Raw genomic sequence first — 19,129 nt, forward strand, 5'->3', positions numbered from 1 at the left:
GTTTTTTCTGCGCCTCCCGTGCATCATGGGGAGTCAGAGTCCCAAGGGAATCAGCCCTCTATTGAGCAGCCTGCATCTTTATCATCTTCTAGTAACAACGGGTTATCCTTCATCCTTTATCGTAGCAGAGCTATCTCCATCTCCGATTATCGTCTTTCTTATTTTCCACCACTCAAAAGTTCCTAGTTTTTACAGAGAAACATGACATCTTGACTTCTTAGGGCAAAAACAAAGTCCATAACGCGGGAATTAACCAAGAGATGCTTACAGAACCTGATTTTCTCGAAACCCTTTCTTGTCTGTGCGTTTTTAATGCAACCAAAAACCTGGGTCTATGGTGCTGTGTCAACTAACATGAACAATCCTGACAGCCCAAATGCTACTATACATACCTAAGCATAAATTTTATTCGGCCTATCGACAATTTTGTTTCTTTATCGCCTAACACCACATTGCTTTCCATTTTCAACTTCACCCTGTGATGATACAAGTATCGGAATGCGCTAAGTACAAGGTCCTTCTACCTCCAGGGACCGTCTCTAAGCTCGGTATATATGAAAAACGGAGAGTGACAAAAGGTATATAATTACTGATTTGATAGTTTCTCTTAATAATGACATAATTACATGTTACAAGCTGACCAGTATGAAGCAATTGGGTTCAGAAGCAAACGAAACATTCTTCTGATCAGAAAAACATCGGTTGCATCATCAGCATCTAGTTTCACAACCTGAGTGACAGTAAAAGTATTGGGGAAGCTGGAAAATTGATCACTTTTCATTGTTACTTAAAGTGGGTGTGGATCGTGGTTTGGGAAACTGCTTCAATAACTTGATCACTTCATATGTTCTTGTGTCTCGACCCGAGTAAAGGCAAAGATCAAGTGGGGTTAAACCATCCTGACATATGTAAAACAACCGATGCATTAATAAAAGTTGAGAAATAAACCAGAGAGAACATCTATTTATGTTGCTCTTGAAGGAAAAATTAAGACGAGATAGAGAACAAATATGAATCAACACCTAACAGGTTATAATACCAAAAGCCAAATGAATTATCAAGGGAACATCAGTTAAGAATTAAAACCTCTCCATACCTTGTTTTTAAGCATCTTATCAGCCCCTCTAATTAGTAACAGCTTCACTATATCAGTTCTTCTAGCTTGAACAGCAAGGTGTAATGGTGTCCAACCATCCTAGAAAGGACAAAAATCAAAACAAATGCATTGCCATACAGAACGTAAGCATTGAAAACAAACTCGCAAAGCAACAAATCAGGAACGGAACCATACATTGTCCTGAAGGTTTATATCAACATTGTATAACAGGAGGAGTTTAATAGTAGGAGTTGATGCAGCATAAACAGCATAATGCATCAAGGTGGCACCATCCTGTTGGCAGCAAAATAAGAAAATGTTAAATATCTACCCCAAATCCACTGCCAGTCAGTAAAAAGGTTATATTGTAGGAGTATCTCAAGCCTGCATCTCCCTTTCTTTCCTAAAATGAACACTCGTCCACGATGAACTAAGAAAATAGAAAATAATCACCATAAGAACGCAGATAAAGGTTGTTACTGGGAAAATGCCCAGCAGTTTCATAACTAAAGCACCAAAAGGAAAGGATTAAAGAAATCAGAAGCCAAATGAAAAACTGAAATCTAGAATTCCCATAAATATCCAGAGAAATGACCTTGTTTTATTAGAGTTTACATATCTTGAGCACAAACTTACTTCATCGCGAACAAATGGATTTGCTGATTCTCTTAAAAGATAGTTGGTAATAGCCTGCTTTTTCCCAATAATTGCCTTGTGAATTGCAGTCAAACCATTCTGCAACGAACATTGAAAACTTAAAATCAGGAAATTTGAGGAAAAAAAAGTGAAGTCTCCATGTCAGTGGAGATCATTTTAATACCTTGTCCACAGCATTGATGTCAAAATTGTGTTTCAATAAAGCATCAACGAGGTAAAATTCTCCGGACGCAGCAAACGTGTGAAGAGGCAGCCATTTTCCCTATAGAAAGTTTTACCAACAGGCAGATGCAGGATACCAGAGAATAATCCAATAAGACGAGACCAGAAATTGCTTAACAACTAACAAGAAACAAAAGCAAAATTTAACCAACATTCAAGAACTTCAAAAAACTTACAGAAGTAGCAACTGCTAAATCAGGTACACGCCTATTTAACATAAATTTTTCCTCCTTTGTAAACAACTTACGTGCGCCTGTATATATATATATATATATTTTCAAGCACAGAAGATGGATAAGAAATTTACAAGTAATAAACAAGGACACAGAGCTTGGTGCAAAATAGAAGGTTACATATATAGATATACTATATTTCCAAGAGCTAAAACAAAAGACATTACCTCCAGACTTTTTCTTGTCGAGCTGATAGTTTTCGCTGTTGAAGAACTGAGCTACATCATCGAAACCCTTTCCGTAAACTGCCCACCTGGGATTCTTAGGAGCCACGCGCTCACCTGAAGATGACAGATTCATTGCAGCCTCCATTGACTCTTCTTCATCCTCCTCCTCCTCCTTCACGGAAAAACTCGAAGGCTTGTCAAGAACCACGGGATTCAACTGAGCTAATTTAGCCTCTTTATACTTCAAGTATTTTTGCAAATTCACGTTCCTTATAGGAACCAAACCTTGCCTCTTCTTCTCGACTCTGCACCCAAACTCCAATTGCTGCGCCATTTTCCGCCTGTCCTTCTTGGTTATATTGATCTCTTCTACAACATGGCTCCATTGCTCGGGAATCAAATTCTCGGGTTCAATTGCCACCGATTGTTTATTGTTTTTCTTCTTGGATTTCGTTTTAGCAAATCTCGTGGAGGTATTGGGACTGTCAAAAGTGGAGTCGGCTTGAAGATAAGGGTCTTCGAATGCACCGTCTTCGAAGACGAGGCAATCGCCGATGACGCGTTCTTCTTCATCACTGGCGCCGTCGTCGCTTTGGGCAATGTAAGAAGAGAGGAAGGAAGGGGAGACGGAGTGTAATTTAAGAGAGAAATGAAAGTTGTGAGGCCGAGAAAGCTTGAGGGGAGCAGAAAGAGGAAGCAGTGATATGGGGAAGATTTTGGGAGTTGGGGGTTTTAGGATGGAGGAAGAGGCAGTGACATTGCTTCTCTAATCGTTTGCTGTTTTGCTCTTTGGCATATTAAGCACCAAAACAATCTTTTTAATTTTTCTTATCGGAAGATGAGGTTCAACTTTGACGAGACGACATAGCGCTCAGCCTGGTGGAGTTGGGTCCTAGTTGGCCCATTTAACATAACTGACATGCTTTCTTGTTGATGTGAATTCAAAGGTTTGATCCAATCAACAATTATAAATATAATAATTAATAATAATAATAAAACAATAATTCAAATCTCTCTAACAAAAACTTAAAATAGTTCAAATCTCTCTAATACAAACTTGAAATAATTCAAATCCAAACTGACTTGAAAATGAAAATTTAGACTTAAAATGATCGAAACCCGAAAATAACAATAATCCACCACAAACTCGAACGCAATAAACACTTACCAAAATGACAAAATTTTGAATTCAAATCAATCTGATCACCTCACTCAATTAATAAATCCCAGAAGTCCATGTAAAAAAAAACATAGAAACCAGATCGCCACAACCGGCAATCAGCTCGAAAATTGCACAATTTTTGTGTAATTAAACTTACATTTTACCGTACAGCTCAAGTTTCTAAATATCAAAATAAATTCGTTGTATATAAACGACTTACAGTTTATAATTTTAATGTATTTTGTAATAGAATTTAACATTTTTTTTTTCATTTAAGATATGCTATATATTAGAAAGAACAGGTGAAGTTGAAAATTTTGAGTAAATATTTACAGGAGGATTACCATGAGAAAGAAGTTGCTGCCTAACTTCGGGAGCAGGAACCTTAAAGGCCGGTTTGACATGAGCAGATTAACGAAACTTCAGAAATCAGATTTAATTTCCATACAAATCTCAAATGGTTCGGTATCCTTTAGTCTTTTAATACTGTCTAGCCCGAGTTCGATTGCACCATAAAAGCACAACTGCATCCTAAATAGAGAAAAAAGGAAGCTGCAAACATTAAACTCGAAGCTCTGTCCAAACTCCAAACTAGAGCATACATCAACATTCAACACTGACGTGACTCAGTAACAAGCCCTCGTCTTTTCACGTTTAGAGATTGCTTCCAACTGTAATGCTTCACCTAGAACCACGAGAATAAGGTGGCGAATACGAACGGTCCCTCCTTGATCTTCCACCATGAGGAGAATATCTTGGAGAATAATCACGACCTCGATATGGTGACCGTCTTGGAGATCGACGATACCCATAGTCATCACGGCCACCACGATACCTGCCACGATCACCACGACCACCTTTTCCCAATGCAAGATCATAAAAAGCATTAGTTACAGCCTCATATCATAGCATCCTGTTCTCTAATATATAATTTATTTAAATTTTCAGACATACCATAGTCTCTGGTATTTTTCAGTCCAAGATAATGCCCTGGTGTAGGAGTCCTTGGCCGCTTCCTCCGTGACTGAAAAGCAGATAAAACACCTTAATATTCAACTAGGCAAATATTGGGATAGCATCATCAAAATGGTTCAGAATCTACATCATCATGTATTTTTTAACAAAATCATATCGTCAAAAAACTGACATGTTGCTCTGAATAGGGTAAAAAAAACTTCATTTGGAAGATCACCTGGAAGGTGAAAAAATGGCCATAGAAAAAAAGGAAAGAATAAAAGCATGATACACATCTGGACACAAGTATTTCCTATTACATAAATGCCATACGTAATATACCATAAAAGCCTGATTATAAAGTTGTTGTATTGGCCGTTGATTAGTAGAAAGTGAATGCTGAGGTTGTATAGTTGTTGGGCAATATAGTTGCTAATTTAGTTGATCACATGTATTTTCAAGCTGTTTTAGCTGGCCATTGATCATGCTTGTTTGACTTAAGTTGAGATGGATGATCTCATCATCTTTGATTGCTGCCAAAATAGCTGACAAAATACTGTTCTGGATATAACCATAAAACCTCCAGGTTAAGAAGGATGATAAACACACAAAACTATAAACTCTAAGCAGCAAGGATAGAATTAGATTACCCTCTCCACAGTTATGTATCGACCTTCTAAAACTGATTGGTTGAGATACTTGATGCACCGGTTGGCATCTTCAACATTGTCCATGGTAACAAAAGCAAAACCACGAGATATGCGTGTACGAGGTTCAACAACCAAAAAACACGATGCCACCTTCAAAACAAAATCAACTCATTAATCATATATTGAGATGGAATAGTAGCCAAAAAAATTGAAAAAAGGACCCAATAGTTTTGAGTAAATAGCAGAAAACCAACCTTCCCCTCCTTGGAGAAGTGCTCTTCAAGACCCCTCTCTGTGACCCTTTGAGATAGACCAGTAACATAAAGTGTGTTTCCAGGATTTCCAGATTCAACCCTGACACATCAATCCAAAATAATATAAATAAAGGGGCATTTGAAATTCCAGCATTAAAGTAAGATAATACAATATATGGTGGTATAAGCATTAACATTGCAATTCAGGTCACAACCACAGAAAGGATAACAATGGCAAAACCAAAACTGACCTGCCACTACTTCTTGACCTTGACCTGGATCATGAAAGAAAAGCCAAAAAGAAAGCACAATAAATTTTAAAAGAAAGGTGAAAAAAAACAAAAAAAGACAAGATAAGCAATACTTCAGAAAATGAAATGAAATCAAGCAGCTGGAAAACAGACCTGCCACGACTGCGTGACCTGGACCTATGCCTTGGCCTTGACCAGGAGCGGGATCTCGACCTAGACCTAGGTCTAGATCTAGATCTGGATCTTGACTGTTCTCTCCATGGAGAGGGAGACTGAGAATTTCTGATACAGCCAGGCAACATATTAGACGAATATGGAGATTGATGAAACAACAGCTGGAAAATAGGCTTTGCGAAAGTGTGGAAGGCTATATACAAAATCTTACTCTAAAAGAAATAAAATATATTTATTTTTCAATGAAGTAAAAATAATTTGCGGCATCAAAATTGATACGGACTGAACTCGCGAACAATGAAGCTCGTCAAATCCCTAAATCATCCCGACTTGTTCAATCTAGGGATTCACAATATAATAATTCGAAAGAAATAAGCAGAAAACCAATAATATAGCCAGAGATCAAAAGGCAAAAGACACTGACGAAATTAAGCTAACCTTTTACGAGGAGAATCCGCCTGTTCCATAATAAAAACGGATTTAAAACGAGGAATTGCAGACCAGCTGAATTAAAAACAAACATGAAAGGAAAAAGATATGAATGAAAGATAGAAAGATCTTACCATTTTGACGAAGAGAAAGGGAACAGCGCGAGATAGGTAAATGGTTAATTTAGGGTTTATACGCGTAGAGAATGATGCAAAGGTCAATTAAATGTCGCCTTCGTTATGAGAAAAGAGCATAGGTAAAGTTTTGGACAAATCGTAAATGAATAGAATTTTAGAGGAGAGATTCAGTGCGGTTGGCTTGATATAGAGCTTCGGTGCACCACCACCATTTTAGGAATGTAAAATTACCGGAAATAGGACTACTGTGAATATTGTATTTTGTGTTTGGTTGGTTTAGTAGGAATGTAACATTACCGTGTTTGGTTAAAGGAATAAAATATTATTAAAATATATATTTAACCAAATTGTCCTTATTATATATTTGTATAATATTACAAGTTGAAAAATATTTATATATTTTCTTTAAAAATTTATATTCATAGTATTTATATAATTTTTTACAAAATAAAAAATATAAAAAATGTTTAATGAAAGAGTAAATTTTTATTTTAACCTCTGAACTTCATATAAATTTTAATTATAGATTTTTTTTATAAATCTAAAATAATTTAAGGATAAATTTGTGATTTAACTTTCGTAGAATTTTTATTATTCAATGACAAAAGAAAGATATTTTTGAAAAAATAAAAATTTAAGGGCATTTTAGTCCAAAACGTCGGTAATCCAACAATACCTAAAGAAAGGGAGGTAATGACATTCTCGGTAATATACCCAAAAAAATCCATTATTGATAATATTCCCGGAACCAAACAGGAGATATGGATTCATTCCCATGAAAATCTCACATTCCCCATCCAAACGCCCCCAACAACTATGCAAATGGAGTGTTTATTCCCTCTCTTTTTTATGGACAATTTTCTTTTATTTTTAGTTATTATATTATTTACAAATTACTAATTATATGATTCCATAAATAAAAAGGAATTAAAATTAAAACGCCATAAATAAAATGTGTATGGTTTTAATAACTTAAATGCTTGAAAAAATTATTTATTTTATAGTTAAGTTATAAAATAAGGATGCTAACTTAATTAATCAAACACCTTTTTAAATAAAATTTAACGATTTATTTATCACCTCACCTTATTATTAATTAATAATAGGAGATATTCCATCCATCAACAAGTTTATCGGAGCATATATGGATTATCACTCAAAAAATTAAATATCTTCTGAAAGATAAAATACACCACAAATCACTAAATCGTATTTAAATAATCAAGAATGAAATTAACTGCTTGTAGCAGTGCACTTATGTACCCAAAAAGATGAAAACATACATTCTTAAGTACAATGTTCCATATCCAACACAAAGTAGCCGCTTAATCCATGGCTGCACACTGCTTCACAAAATAATGTACATTTTTTACAAACCCTGATCCGAATTTACGGTCACAAACACAGAGCAAAGATGATTATGTTGTAAGAATATCCGGCATCTTAATAGAGTGACCTCCGATTACTTTTCCACCAACATCCGGGAAAGTTTCATGTCCGGGGAGCGGGGTAACTTTTCCATCATTATCTACTTGCAGAGGGTACCTCATAAGTTGGCCCTGCAAAGCCGAATATTCGGTATCGGTAAATTTCTTCCAGTTATCTTCAGCAATCTTGTTTACTGTCTTCACACATTCCAGATTTTCTGGTCCCTCGAAACACTTATTCAGCTCACCAAGATGCTCTGCCCACAAGGACATCCTATACCCATATACCTGCCATGAATGACGATCAATCGGGCTAATAGATGCCTTCTTACCACATCCAAACGACAGCAAAAAAAATGGTCCAAGGATTAGTATTCTTACCTGACCATGTGGATGTTTCTTTTTCTCAGCCCATGTATAGTGTCGTTGATAGGCACCCATGGCTATCTCGGTGTCTTTTGTACCGGCCATGGATCTTTGGTTAATATTAGCAGACCCTACAATCGCGTACTCATCATCTATTATCATTCCCTTGGCATGAACGTAAATCATGAACCGACCCATTTTTGCAGACTCGGAGACCTATACAAAATATAGATAAGCAACAATCTTAACAGGAACCTTAAAAAGAACAGAAGAGAAGTGATTACCGAACAACCATCGCCGCCGAACATTTCCTGAGAGACCTCTTCCCTCTTGCCAAGGCAATAGAAATTGAGGTAATCTCGTGGATGTGAGTCCGTAATTCGCATGTACTTGAGTTCTCGTGCGACAACTTCGTACATCATTTGCATTGTTTGAGACTGGAAACAGGAAATGGATTAACGGAAGTAGCAGAATCACTCTGTCGATTCATGTTCCTATCATAATGCATGGATATAAGATGCTACAGCTAATATGTTTAAACCTGCCAGTATAGGATTTCTTGTACAGCAAGCGTTTTCGTATCACCCTCGGGCCACAGAGGGACAATGATATATACGGTGAATCTCTCCCCTGCTCTGATTTTACTAGCAACCTTTAATGCCAGTTCCATCGGGATCAGATGATCGGCCCCTGCATATACCATAAAGCAAATAATGTGAAAACTACAGGAAACATACTGGAACACTGCATCTTACCTTGTTGATAGCTACCAAAAGAATTTCTATAATCTTAATAACAAAAGATAACACCAATAACCTGCATCTTTATAAGATGGCCAAGCATAAGAAGATCCCAGAAAATATTGATTTTCTATATATATGTAATGCTGGGCAGATCTAATTGCCTGTATATAAGCTGTTTGAATGCTTTTATCGACGACTACATTTTTCGAATACAAAAGTTTCTGCAAAAAGAAGGAAAAAAAGACCATGAAAAACTAAGAACCATGATATCATAGAATACAGATGCAAAGTAGTTGCAAGTAGAAATCTGTTTCTGATGAAAATAATGCCAATTTCAAGGAAAAACCTGCTTCTCAGATTCTTTAATGTCTTTTGGAAATCCTTTCACAGATCCTGAGTCAATGGACCGGAAAATCTGTAGAAGAAAAAGAAACCAAACCAACATTACTAAACTAGAACAAAACCAGAAGTGTAGTTATTTTACACAACCTGAACATCCCAGTTTTCGGGATCATCGTCACTAAGAACATATAACTTGGGATCATCTTCCGGAACCACAGTGGTGCCCTGGTCCGTGACAGTTAAGGGAGGACTTAGTATCCACGAGATTCGTTCTATCCTAATCAAAGCGTCATCATTTGTGTGAAGCCTTTCACTACAAATTAAAAAGAAATCTTTCCACTTGATTGATTCCCTCCATCTCTGCTCAAAGTTGATAAGAACATCATACGCAGCAGGCCCTTCGATTTTGCTGTGTAAATCGTGCCATGGCTCTCTAGGCGCCTTGATTCCAGCCTTTCAAATATAGAGAAAAGTGGGAACAGGACAAGGGAAAATAAGGAAGTTGCTAACAGTAGAAGTAATCACACTAGTAATTCCCATTAACACACACAATACAACATCTGAACAGAGGAACTTATATATTAAGAAGAAACCGAGCAATCACTTACTGGAAAAGTAGGATTATGAAAATCATCCTTAAAAATAGTATCAAGATCCTTAAGTATTCGATGTTCAGGTGTATCATAGCGCCCGTCACAGAGATCAATACCTCCCACGAATGCAGTAATCTTCCGATCATTACCGGCTGCCTGTGTATCGACAAGAACGAACTTTTGATGATGCGTAAACATGGTTCCGACGACCTGATGAAAACCATTGCAGCAAATTTTCAAAATCAAATAAGCAAAAACCAAGCATAGCAGATGCAATCAGCTTAATCGGAAAAACATAAAAACTTGCCTTCTGCTTGAAATAACCAAGTTTATTGGCAGCATAGCGACCAGCCAGCAAACAAATAACAGACGAATGCTTAAAATACTTTCGAGTTTCTTCGTCATGTGTATCCATTTGTCCCTGCGGTATCCATCGACATCGATCCACATTAACATGGTAACTCAAACAACTAACAGTACATAAAACAAAACAAAAAAAACATGCGGGAACTTGTCACCTTCTTAATGATACCAAATTTGTCATTAGTTTTATCATCCCAAACCAACAACAGCACCCTAACACCTTCTTCAGATTTATACTTGAGCAATTCACCGAGGTTTAAATCCCCACCTCGTGGCAGTGGCCGAGTTGGCTCTCTAACGAGCTTGATCTTATGAAAAACAGACCAACCAGCAATGTATATCATATGGTGAGCCTCGGATATGGCATAACAAAGATCCTCCCAACACTTCCCCTGGTTAAAGAGTTTACTGTCGTCTAGTTTTATTCTCGGCAACATGCCGTCCGGCACGTGAGCGTCTTGGTAAAGCGTCACCTTGTTCCCCTTCCTCAGAGGGAAATACGTGTTCCTCACACCGCCTTGCTTCGGGTCGCTGGCGATGCTCTGCTTATAAAACGGGTTTTGCTCGCAGGGAGTGAATTTCATGTCTATGTGAATCGCCGTGTTCGGCTTAGGAGGCTTTCCCGAGGGACCGATGAGCGGGAACCAGCCGATTATACGCTCCCCGGTGGCGATGTTTTGGGCGGAGAATTTGGCGGTGCCGATTACTTCAGCGCCGAAGAGGTCATTGTCTTTGACGTTGATTTCGAGCTCGGTCAAGGGATGAGCCATGGGGATCATGAACCTCTCGTTCCACTTGGGGTTCTCCTTGTTTTTCAAGACGCGTGTTCGAGCCAAGGTGGATTGCGGCACTGTAACGGTGGCATAAGGGTCGCTGGTGATGATTTTACCATGGTGATGATCTTTAGTGTCTCCTCCTTGAGCGGCTGCCTGTGATGGAGATTTGCAGGACTCGCATGCTAGGCAATTGCGAAGATGATTAGACAATAAGTCCATGTTGGGCAACTTCCGGGCTTCAACAATGGTTAAATCTAAGTCTCCGTATAGGTAAATCACCTGCTTTACTATTTCCTCCTCCATTTTCAAGGTAGCTCACAGTAAAAAAAATTGCAGAAAAGAGAAACACAAAAAACCCAGAACCTCGAGAAGAACAGCAGACAAAGGAAGGCTTTTAGGAACCGGTGAAGATAGCTTTCAACGACCTTGCAATATAGAGAAGAACATTGGATATTGAAGACGATATGGAAGATTTAAGAACATGGACATGGCCGCTGCAGTAGCAGGAGTATTAAATAAGATAAATGTAATCTACGATCCCAATAAAACGATAAAATAATGATTGTCTTTATGTGTAAACTATAAGATTGGTCACTTATGTTACAGTTTTCTTTACTTTTGAACACTGATTTTAAAATCTTATGTTTTGATTACTTATATTATTAATTTGTTATATTTTGGTCACAACATCGTTGGCATTCGGCAATGAAGGTCGATAGAGTGGATCACCAGTGTTGAGCATGGGATGCTTTTTGCAGGGTTTTTATTTTTATTTTTCGGTAAACTATAAGTTTAATCATTTTTAAGATTAAATTGATATTTTATCTAAACTTTATAGATAAAATTAAAAATTAATTACTTTTAACAAATTTTCAGAGTCAAATACCAACTACCAAAACAAAAAAAAATCAATAATATCAGTAACCAAAGTATAATTTAAAAAAAAATCATTAATCAAAAGTGAATAAAATTGAAATATAAGTGGACAATCTCGAAGTTTACTCATGTTTTATTTATAAGTGGCCAATCTCGAAGTTTACTCATGTTTTATTTTTTTTTAACTTTTTTCATGTAACAAAAAAAAATCTTCTAATACAATACATGACATCTTTGTCACGACACATGGATCAACAAGATATTACTATTTAAACAATGTCATATTGATGTCATTAGCACATGGGTAGAGATCAGAAACTTTTTCCTAGAAGAGTAGAAGTTAATTGGAGGATTAAATTTAAAATGATATCAGTGTTGAAGAGACTAAAATCAGAAATTGAGCATTTTGAAGGGTCGGTGTCATCACTCTTGAGTGTTAAATACTCATTTTTGCATTACAGCTTGGAATTAGCCCACCAAGTTATGGAATGAAATGATGTTGGGGGTGAACTTTTTCTCCACCAACAGCCTGCTTTTACGTCAAGTGCGAAATGATTGGTGAAGTGGGTGGGGACCCTACGAGTTGCTCATATTTTTTGGTAAAATATTGTTGTATCCGCCACGTCATCTGGTGGGCACAGCTTTTCAGTTTTCGTAACACAGTTTAAGACAAATATGTTTCGGGGGTAAACTGCGAGAACCATAAAACATTTTTAATATACGATTAAAAAAATTATTGATTTTGTTATTATTTTTTAATTAATAAAATTGATAAAAAATTATTTAAAATATTAATTTTTTTAAATAATTCAGATAAAGTATCTAATAATAATAAAATCGATAAAGCGTTCAATAATAATAAAACCGGTAGAAATAATCATGTTTCTGTAATTTTTTTTATCAATTTTATTAAAAAAATAATAACAAAACCGATAGCGTCTTTTCATAACCACGCTCAATTTTATTCTTTTTTATTTCACTCTTCTACTGTACTTTAATATTTACTGAACTTTTAAATTGTTATTGTTTTAATGATTTTGAATTATTTTATTATTATTATTTCAGTATGATGTAATATTTTTATTATTATTTAATATAAAATTAATTTAAAATGTAAAATAAAAATAAAATGTGGTCGTTCATTGTTCACTGGTGTTGGATGTCATCGTCGACGGCCGTAAATGGTGTTCATTTGATATTAGATTTTATCAATCGTATGGTTTCAATCCTCTGAGTTCGAATTGACTTTTATTTTGTCGGTACACGCTCCGAACTCGATCAAAAGTGAGAAAATGAAATATTGGTTATCGTCGATCGTCGTAGGTGATGGTCATTTGATCCAAGATTTCATGGGTTGTTTTTCTCGACCCCTTGAGTCTGAATCGGACTTCCATTTTTCGGTACATGCTCTGAAGTCCACAAATAGGAGATCTAAAGTGAGAAAACCAAAATATTTCACTCGAGATTTATAGATTTTAGGATATTTTCCTGTGAAACAATCATCAGATTCAGGCTCAGCGTGTTAAAATGAGTCTCTCGGTACAATTTAAGATCTAGCGATTTTCGATTTTGAAGGACAACAATAATCGATGTGATGGGATTTATTACCGTAGATGATAGAGAATTTTTATATTTTTAATAATAATAATAAAAATGTTATGTCATATCAAAATAATAATTTACCTCTTATAGAAGTTGCAGATAGATTATTTTCCTTCGAGGATTGCAACACACCAAATTACCTTTTATGTTCTAGTTTTTTAAAATCTTCATCATCATACAAAAATTTAATCATGATTTTGTTTAAATAATTATTAGGTAATCAAAATAAAAATACAAAAATATATGATATACCAAAAAAACAATTAAATCTAAACTTAAATTTAACCCGATTTAATTTTAATATAAACATTAATATATTTCATCATTACAAAAATAAATAAAAATAAAATAATAAATGAATTTTAAAAATAACAATTCAATATGCTGTCTTTGAAATTTAACAATAAATGAATAAAAATTACTAAAATTGACATGATAATAAATTTAATTTTCAAATTTTATTTGATTTTAATTTTAAATTCTTACCTTGCATAATATAACAAAAATTACAAAGCGACCTCATTGATTAAAAGATGATTATTAAGCTTAGGATCTCGGTTTGAGTACATTGTCTGTTGAGATGTTTGAGCATTTAATCGTGAAATAATTGATAATATATATTATATTGTGATTATTTTAGACTAATGAAAGAAACTTCACCCTACAACTAATGGTATGAAAATAATCTTCTAACAATTTAATTTTACATTTGGAGGTGGAGTGGATATTTCTCTTGTATTTGGTTGTTAGAATTTGGAAAAATAAGAGGGCGAAATTAGATCGAATAAAATATGTCACGTTTTAAAGAGATGAAACATTGCCCTTACATCCATATTGGGGAAAGCCAATATCTTCTTCCTTTTATTATTTCAGAAGAATTGTTCTTCCACTATTATTAACAATTTTATACACAGACACGGAAATATATATATAAATATAGAATTATTGGATATTTCCACCTCAAACTAGATGAGCGGTTATGGACGACGTCACAGTTCTTCTCTCGTCTCTTCAACCTCAACTACAACAGCTACAAACGCCATGGATAACCTACCTTCTCTTCCTTTTCACTCGCTTTTCCTTTGGTTCACATGCCCCCGAATCAAAATCCGGCGACGTTTTACGTCTCGAGCAAAATTGCTTCATCCGTCCAAGGGAAGGGCCACCAACCTCCGTCGCCTCCAACGTCACATGTTCATCGGATTCATAGCCACGCTTTCTCCCGTTCAACATCTTTTTCCCCTTTTCCACTTCACCATATGCTCTCGAATCAAAACCTGATAATGTACTACGTCTCGAATAGAATTGTCTCATCTGCTGAAGGGGAGGGACGATATCCGCCGCCTCCTCCGCATCATCAAATTCCGATAACGTACTACGTCTCGAACAAAATTGCCTCATCTGCTGAAGGGAAGGGGCAACAACATCAGCCGCCTCGAATGTCACCTGCGAATCAGAATCATCCGACTCATAACCGTTATTTCTTCGGTTCAATACCTTCCTCTTTTCCTCTGCACCATGCGACCTCGAATAAAAATCTGATAACGTACTACGTCCCTTGGAAAATTGCCTCATCTGCTGAAGCGAAGGAGCAGCCTGCGTCGCCTCCGACGGCGCGTGCACATCGGAAAAATCAAATTCATAACCGCGCTTTCTCCCGTTCAACGTCTTCCCCTTTTTCTCTGCATCATATGCCCTCCAATTAAAATCCGATAACGTGCTACGTGACCCATAACGAAATTGCCTCATCTGCTGAAGCGAAGGACCAGCGTCCTCCGTCTCCGACGACGCATCAAAAACATCGGATTCATAGCCACGTTTTCTCCCGTTCAATACCTTCCTTTTGATCTGTTCCACTAACGCTTGGGCTAGAGGTGAAAATGCTTGCTTATGTTTGCCGACACCTCGTTTTTTCTTCATCTGGCTCTCGATTTGGATGTGGCCCGTGCATGAAACTCTCGGGGAAACAGGCTCAAGTCCCCCTAAGATCCCATTATTGGCTAGCTTTCGAACCTCCTTGGGAACCAAGGATACTCTCGAATGTGAAATTTTTTTAGTGCCAGGGTTGATCGGCGGGTTCACTCGGAAAGTAAGCACAGCCTTGTTCTTCTGTCTCACCGGCTTCACCATCGTAAAAGATTGATGAACCCTAAGCGAGACAAACAGATATGAGGTATTGACCTTGCCACACAAGATGGGAACCATGCAAAACAACAACTTCATTTAAAGGAGGGACTGCCTGTTAACTGTCAACCGTTTTGTTCGGATCGATTTTGAATCAAAATCATTTCAGATTTAATTTTGGGTAAACTATATTAATAGTCATCACTTTATATTTATTTTGGTCATTGAATTAATTTTTTAAAATAATTTAATATTAATTTATAAAAATAAATAAATATTTATTTTTTCCTAAGTAAAATAAAAAATAAATCTAATTGATCATCAACTTTAATCATAATTTAATTAAAATATTAACGTAATCAAAAATAAAATAATTATATAACTTAGTTAAGTGGTTAAACATAACATAACCTAAATATAATTTCTGATAAAAAAATCAATAAATTTTTTGTTCCATACCATCACTTTATTGTTCAAATAAAATTAAAGAAAATTTGAATAATATCATTTATTATTATCGTAATAATTAAATAAAAGTATACAAAATAATATATAAACCGCTAATAAGAAGAGAGAAAATAACGTGAAAAATAAAAAATATTATATTGATATTATGTTAAAATATTAATGACCAATAATTAAAACAGAAAAAAAAACTAATGTTGAAAATATTTTTATTAATAAAATTAATTTGATGATTAAAATAAAAAAATTAATTATCCTATAAGTTATTTTCATAACTTAAATATTTTTTTTTTATTTTCATACCATAAAAATTATAATTTCTAAATCATAATTTTTTTGATAGAATTTCTAAATCATATCTAAAGTTATGAATTGAAGATCAATATTAAATTAAGCCAGACCGAAACCAAATTTAATTAGCCAGAATCAATTTGTTTGCCAAGACCTAGAAAGTAGTATCTTCAAGTAGTCAAAGTAACAGCTACATTGGCAGCAATACATTTCATTCAACATTTTTGTTGCAGATGTTGAAAATAACAATAAAATACATTTAAATCATTTTTATTCACTAATTACTACCAAAAACAACTATTAAAGTATATATCCCCGGAAAAAAAATATTCATAGGTTGTTGATTGTTTCAGTCTTAGCTATTCCATGGAAACAACGTAAAATTACACATATCTCAAATACAAATATATTTTTTCTTTTGCTTCATTCCACCGGTCCAACAGGCCATTGCCTATCACAGGAACTGCAAACTGAACAAAATGACCCAGTCAAGTATACACAGCCATCATTCATTTATATAAAGACGGACAAGATTTTATATTAGGGACAAACTTTTAAATTTTAAATTTTAAGAGATGAGCTTATAAAATTTTAAAAGGCGAAAGCAGATTATGAATAAAAATACAAAGAAAAAAATTTAAAATATATGATAATATAAAATTTTTAAAAGACAACTATCCTAACCGTCTCCCCTCAATCCATCCCTGGTTTATATCACTACATGCTGACTAGAGATGTAAACGAGCCGAGTCAAACTTGACTCAAAAACTCGCGAGCCTAAAATTTTTAAACTCGACTCAAATTTGAAAAATAATTTTGAAGCTCGACTCAAACTCAAAAAGGCTCGAACTCAAAAATAATTCGAGAGCACAACTCAAACTCGATTAAAACTCGATTTTGAGCTCAATTCAAACTCAAATCAAGCTCAAGTGCTCACCGCGTGGCTCCGTAAATTAAACCTATGAATTTGGGCTTTAATTTATATGATCACTTGTGGAGCACTTGCTTCTATCTCAAAGATGTGGGATATCAGGACTTCCCTTCAAATTACTATCGCTTTCTTGTAATCCAAACGCCACTTTTCTCTCATCAAATTATCATACCGATGGCTCGTACCAAGCAAACTGCCAGGAAATCAACTGGCGGCAAAGCTCCACGCAAGCAGATAGCCACGAAGGCCGCTAGGAAGTCGGTCGACCAAGACGGAGGACAACAGCCGAGCATGCTAGAAAGGGCCTTACTTGCAATGCTTTGTTTGGTCTTGGGTTGCCAGAACTTGTCGCTATTGTTGGAGTGGTTGCTCGTGTTTGGACCTAAAAAGTTGTTGAAGTTGGCAAGACTATTTGGAAAGCTGTCAAGAGTTTTCAGTAGGTTTGTTGATTTCCTCACCTGGGTTTTTGCTCAATATGTAAAATGAACAAGGATTTGAATCCTTTTCTTCCTCTGTTCAAAAATGGTTCCTTTGTTATCGGGTTGTTCTAAAAATGGAAGCTTTGGTGTTTTCACTGAGGAACCTTTAGGGGGGAAATGAAAAGTGAGGAAATTCTTTACTGTTGTTTAACTAGGTGACCAATTAGAACATTCAGATGGCTTTTCATGGTGTATTGATTGAGATTCAAATTTGAGAGATGATTGAGCTAGGAAATGATAAATTTAATTTGATTGTTTCTTAAACATCCCATGTTCTGCATTTGAGTGATATTTGGCATTTCTTTGAATCATAACTGAAGGTAGCTCTACAAGATTGGTTTCCTTGGAATCATTACTTAAAATTCATCTATAGACCAATAATAATGATTATTGAGTTTAAGTAACTTCAGTATTATACCTTTTTGACTGCCATTCATGGTACACTCATTGTCTTTGTGGAACTTTATCTGAATAAGTAGGGTTGCTAGTTCTACCAGAAGTGTTCAAGTTGCTAGCAGAAGTTCGTAGCACTGTCGGATTGCTTGTTGTTGGTGAAGTCTTTATTTCAAACACAGATTAATCACATAGCAAGAATGAAATAAACAATAACACTAGAATACATTTGTTCTACTGAAGCAATGTATAAAACCAATGGAACTAAAACAGAAAAATTATGTACCTTCTTTCTTGTGTCCTATAAAAAAAAAAGACAGTAGGAAATCCAAGTGCAAGACAACTCTGTTTTCTTATGAGTTTTGTGTTTAAGGTAAAATCACTACGTTATTTCAAACTGACATCATGTAGTTTTCTAGGGACGGGTTATTACTTGATGGTTCCTGTTAGTGAACTTCTTATTCTTATAATGAACTATGTTCTTTTGCAATCCCTTAAGATTTTATTTCTTTTGCAACTATTTTGCAGTCTGGAAAGAACAGAGCAATCCGTGGAGAATTCCACAGCCGTTGGTGAAGAGAAGAAACCATATCTTGAGGTCTCTAGCTCAAAGGAGAACGTATGAGTTCGCGAAGCCATTATTTAGTCGATAATTTTTCTGAACTCGTTTCTCTGTTGTACCGATGAACATCGAACAAATAATTTTGAATGTAGATTGGTTACGTTAGTGATTGTTTAATTAAACGGTTAGACAATCTTTCAATACACTTGTTTCCGGTAATATTTTGACTGTTGAGTTGCTCGTATAATTACTGGAAAAGGGGGATTTGATTCACAATTTACATGAAAAAAAGAGAGGAAAATGTTGTTATGAACTTCATATGTTTTCCTTTTGTACAGATTCCATAAGGAAATAAACACAAACACGCCAGACTGTACATGAAAATATGTTTTTCTTCTTCCTTTTTCAGG

General features: G+C 35.4%; 5 protein-coding genes across 6 annotated transcripts; 1 reads left to right on the plus strand and 4 right to left on the minus strand.

Annotated features, from left to right (window-relative positions):
- Positions 1–569: 569 nt before the first annotated feature.
- LOC120141657 (ankyrin repeat domain-containing protein, chloroplastic) lies at positions 570–3,941 on the minus strand. The gene is made up of 8 exons (XM_039156457.1): positions 3,882–3,941; positions 2,376–3,141; positions 2,152–2,228; positions 1,917–2,015; positions 1,733–1,831; positions 1,292–1,390; positions 1,097–1,195; positions 570–899 (listed from the first exon to the last, which is right to left on the minus strand). Exons 1-8 carry the CDS (start codon positions 3,939–3,941, stop codon positions 771–773), a joined length of 1,428 nt encoding a protein of 475 aa, XP_039012388.1. The 3' UTR covers positions 570–770.
- A 134-nt stretch (positions 3,942–4,075) lies between these two features.
- Positions 4,076–6,508, minus strand: LOC120141592 (serine/arginine-rich splicing factor SR45a-like). Of its 2 annotated transcripts, XR_005517782.1 has the most exons (9): positions 6,384–6,508; positions 6,259–6,278; positions 5,800–5,928; positions 5,647–5,670; positions 5,396–5,495; positions 5,142–5,291; positions 4,834–5,052; positions 4,492–4,561; positions 4,329–4,394 (listed from the first exon to the last, which is right to left on the minus strand). XR_005517782.1 is itself a non-coding variant. In XM_039156410.1 (8 exons), exons 1-8 carry the CDS (start codon positions 6,384–6,386, stop codon positions 4,219–4,221), a joined length of 672 nt encoding a protein of 223 aa, XP_039012341.1. In that variant the 5' UTR covers positions 6,387–6,505; the 3' UTR covers positions 4,076–4,218. The 2 variants fall into 2 exon arrangements, 1 of the variants encoding a protein (XP_039012341.1); XM_039156410.1 differs by lacking the exon at positions 4,834–5,052 and having other exon boundaries at positions 4,076–4,394; positions 6,384–6,505.
- Positions 6,509–7,711: 1,203 nt separating this feature from the next.
- On the minus strand, positions 7,712–11,435 carry LOC120141590 (phospholipase D delta-like). Its single transcript, XM_039156408.1, has 10 exons — positions 10,376–11,435; positions 10,165–10,278; positions 9,873–10,067; positions 9,412–9,717; positions 9,269–9,337; positions 8,996–9,143; positions 8,721–8,869; positions 8,464–8,616; positions 8,195–8,395; positions 7,712–8,101 (listed from the first exon to the last, which is right to left on the minus strand). The coding sequence occupies exons 1-10, from the start codon at positions 11,297–11,299 to the stop codon at positions 7,805–7,807; spliced, it is 2,556 nt and encodes an 851-aa protein (XP_039012339.1). The 5' UTR covers positions 11,300–11,435; the 3' UTR covers positions 7,712–7,804.
- A 2,864-nt stretch (positions 11,436–14,299) lies between these two features.
- On the minus strand, positions 14,300–15,651 carry LOC120141567. The gene has a single exon (XM_039156396.1). The coding sequence runs from the start codon at positions 15,602–15,604 to the stop codon at positions 14,525–14,527; it is 1,080 nt and encodes a 359-aa protein (XP_039012327.1). The 5' UTR covers positions 15,605–15,651; the 3' UTR covers positions 14,300–14,524.
- A 1,808-nt stretch (positions 15,652–17,459) lies between these two features.
- Positions 17,460–19,066, plus strand: LOC120141658. Its single transcript, XM_039156458.1, has 3 exons — positions 17,460–17,725; positions 18,686–18,776; positions 19,058–19,066. The coding sequence occupies exons 1-3, from the start codon at positions 17,460–17,462 to the stop codon at positions 19,064–19,066; spliced, it is 366 nt and encodes a 121-aa protein (XP_039012389.1).
- Positions 19,067–19,129: the final 63 nt, after the last annotated feature.

Source organism: Hibiscus syriacus, unplaced genomic scaffold (genome assembly GCF_006381635.1).
Source record: "Hibiscus syriacus cultivar Baekdansim isolate YM2019G1 unplaced genomic scaffold, ASM638163v2 tig00110812_pilon, whole genome shotgun sequence".
Lineage (NCBI taxonomy): Eukaryota > Viridiplantae > Streptophyta > Magnoliopsida > Malvales > Malvaceae > Hibiscus > Hibiscus syriacus.

Bases quoted from the DNA above. Each gene is read 5' to 3' on its own strand.
- LOC120141657 (XM_039156457.1), bottom strand. From the start codon at position 3,941: ATGTCAAACCGGCCTTTAAGGTTCCTGCTCCCGAAGTTAGGCAGCAAC. The intron at 1,391-1,732 runs GTAAGTTTGTGC...TGCTGCCAACAG, and splicing joins ATCCATTTGTTCGCGATGAA to GATGGTGCCACCTTGATGCA. The intron at 1,196-1,291 runs GTATGGTTCCGT...TGTCCTTTCTAG, and splicing joins ATATAAACCTTCAGGACAAT to GATGGTTGGACACCATTACA.
- LOC120141592 (XM_039156410.1), bottom strand. The intron at 5,496-5,646 runs GTCAGTTTTGGT...TTGATGTGTCAG, and splicing joins AGGTCAAGAAGTAGTGGCAG to GGTTGAATCTGGAAATCCTG. The intron at 5,292-5,395 runs GTTGGTTTTCTG...TTTGTTTTGAAG, and splicing joins ACTTCTCCAAGGAGGGGAAG to GTGGCATCGTGTTTTTTGGT.
- LOC120141590 (XM_039156408.1), bottom strand. From the start codon at position 11,299: ATGGAGGAGGAAATAGTAAAGCAGGTGATTTACCTATACGGAGACTTA. The intron at 10,068-10,164 runs GCAAGTTTTTAT...GGTTTTCATCAG, and splicing joins TTGGTTATTTCAAGCAGAAG to GTCGTCGGAACCATGTTTAC. The intron at 9,338-9,411 runs GTTGTGTAAAAT...TTTCTTCTACAG, and splicing joins CCGAAAACTGGGATGTTCAG to ATTTTCCGGTCCATTGACTC.
- LOC120141567 (XM_039156396.1), bottom strand. From the start codon at position 15,604: ATGGTGAAGCCGGTGAGACAGAAGAACAAGGCTGTGCTTACTTTCCGA.
- LOC120141658 (XM_039156458.1), top strand. From the start codon at position 17,460: ATGGCTCGTACCAAGCAAACTGCCAGGAAATCAACTGGCGGCAAAGCT. The intron at 17,726-18,685 runs GTTTGTTGATTT...ACTATTTTGCAG, and splicing joins CTGTCAAGAGTTTTCAGTAG to TCTGGAAAGAACAGAGCAAT.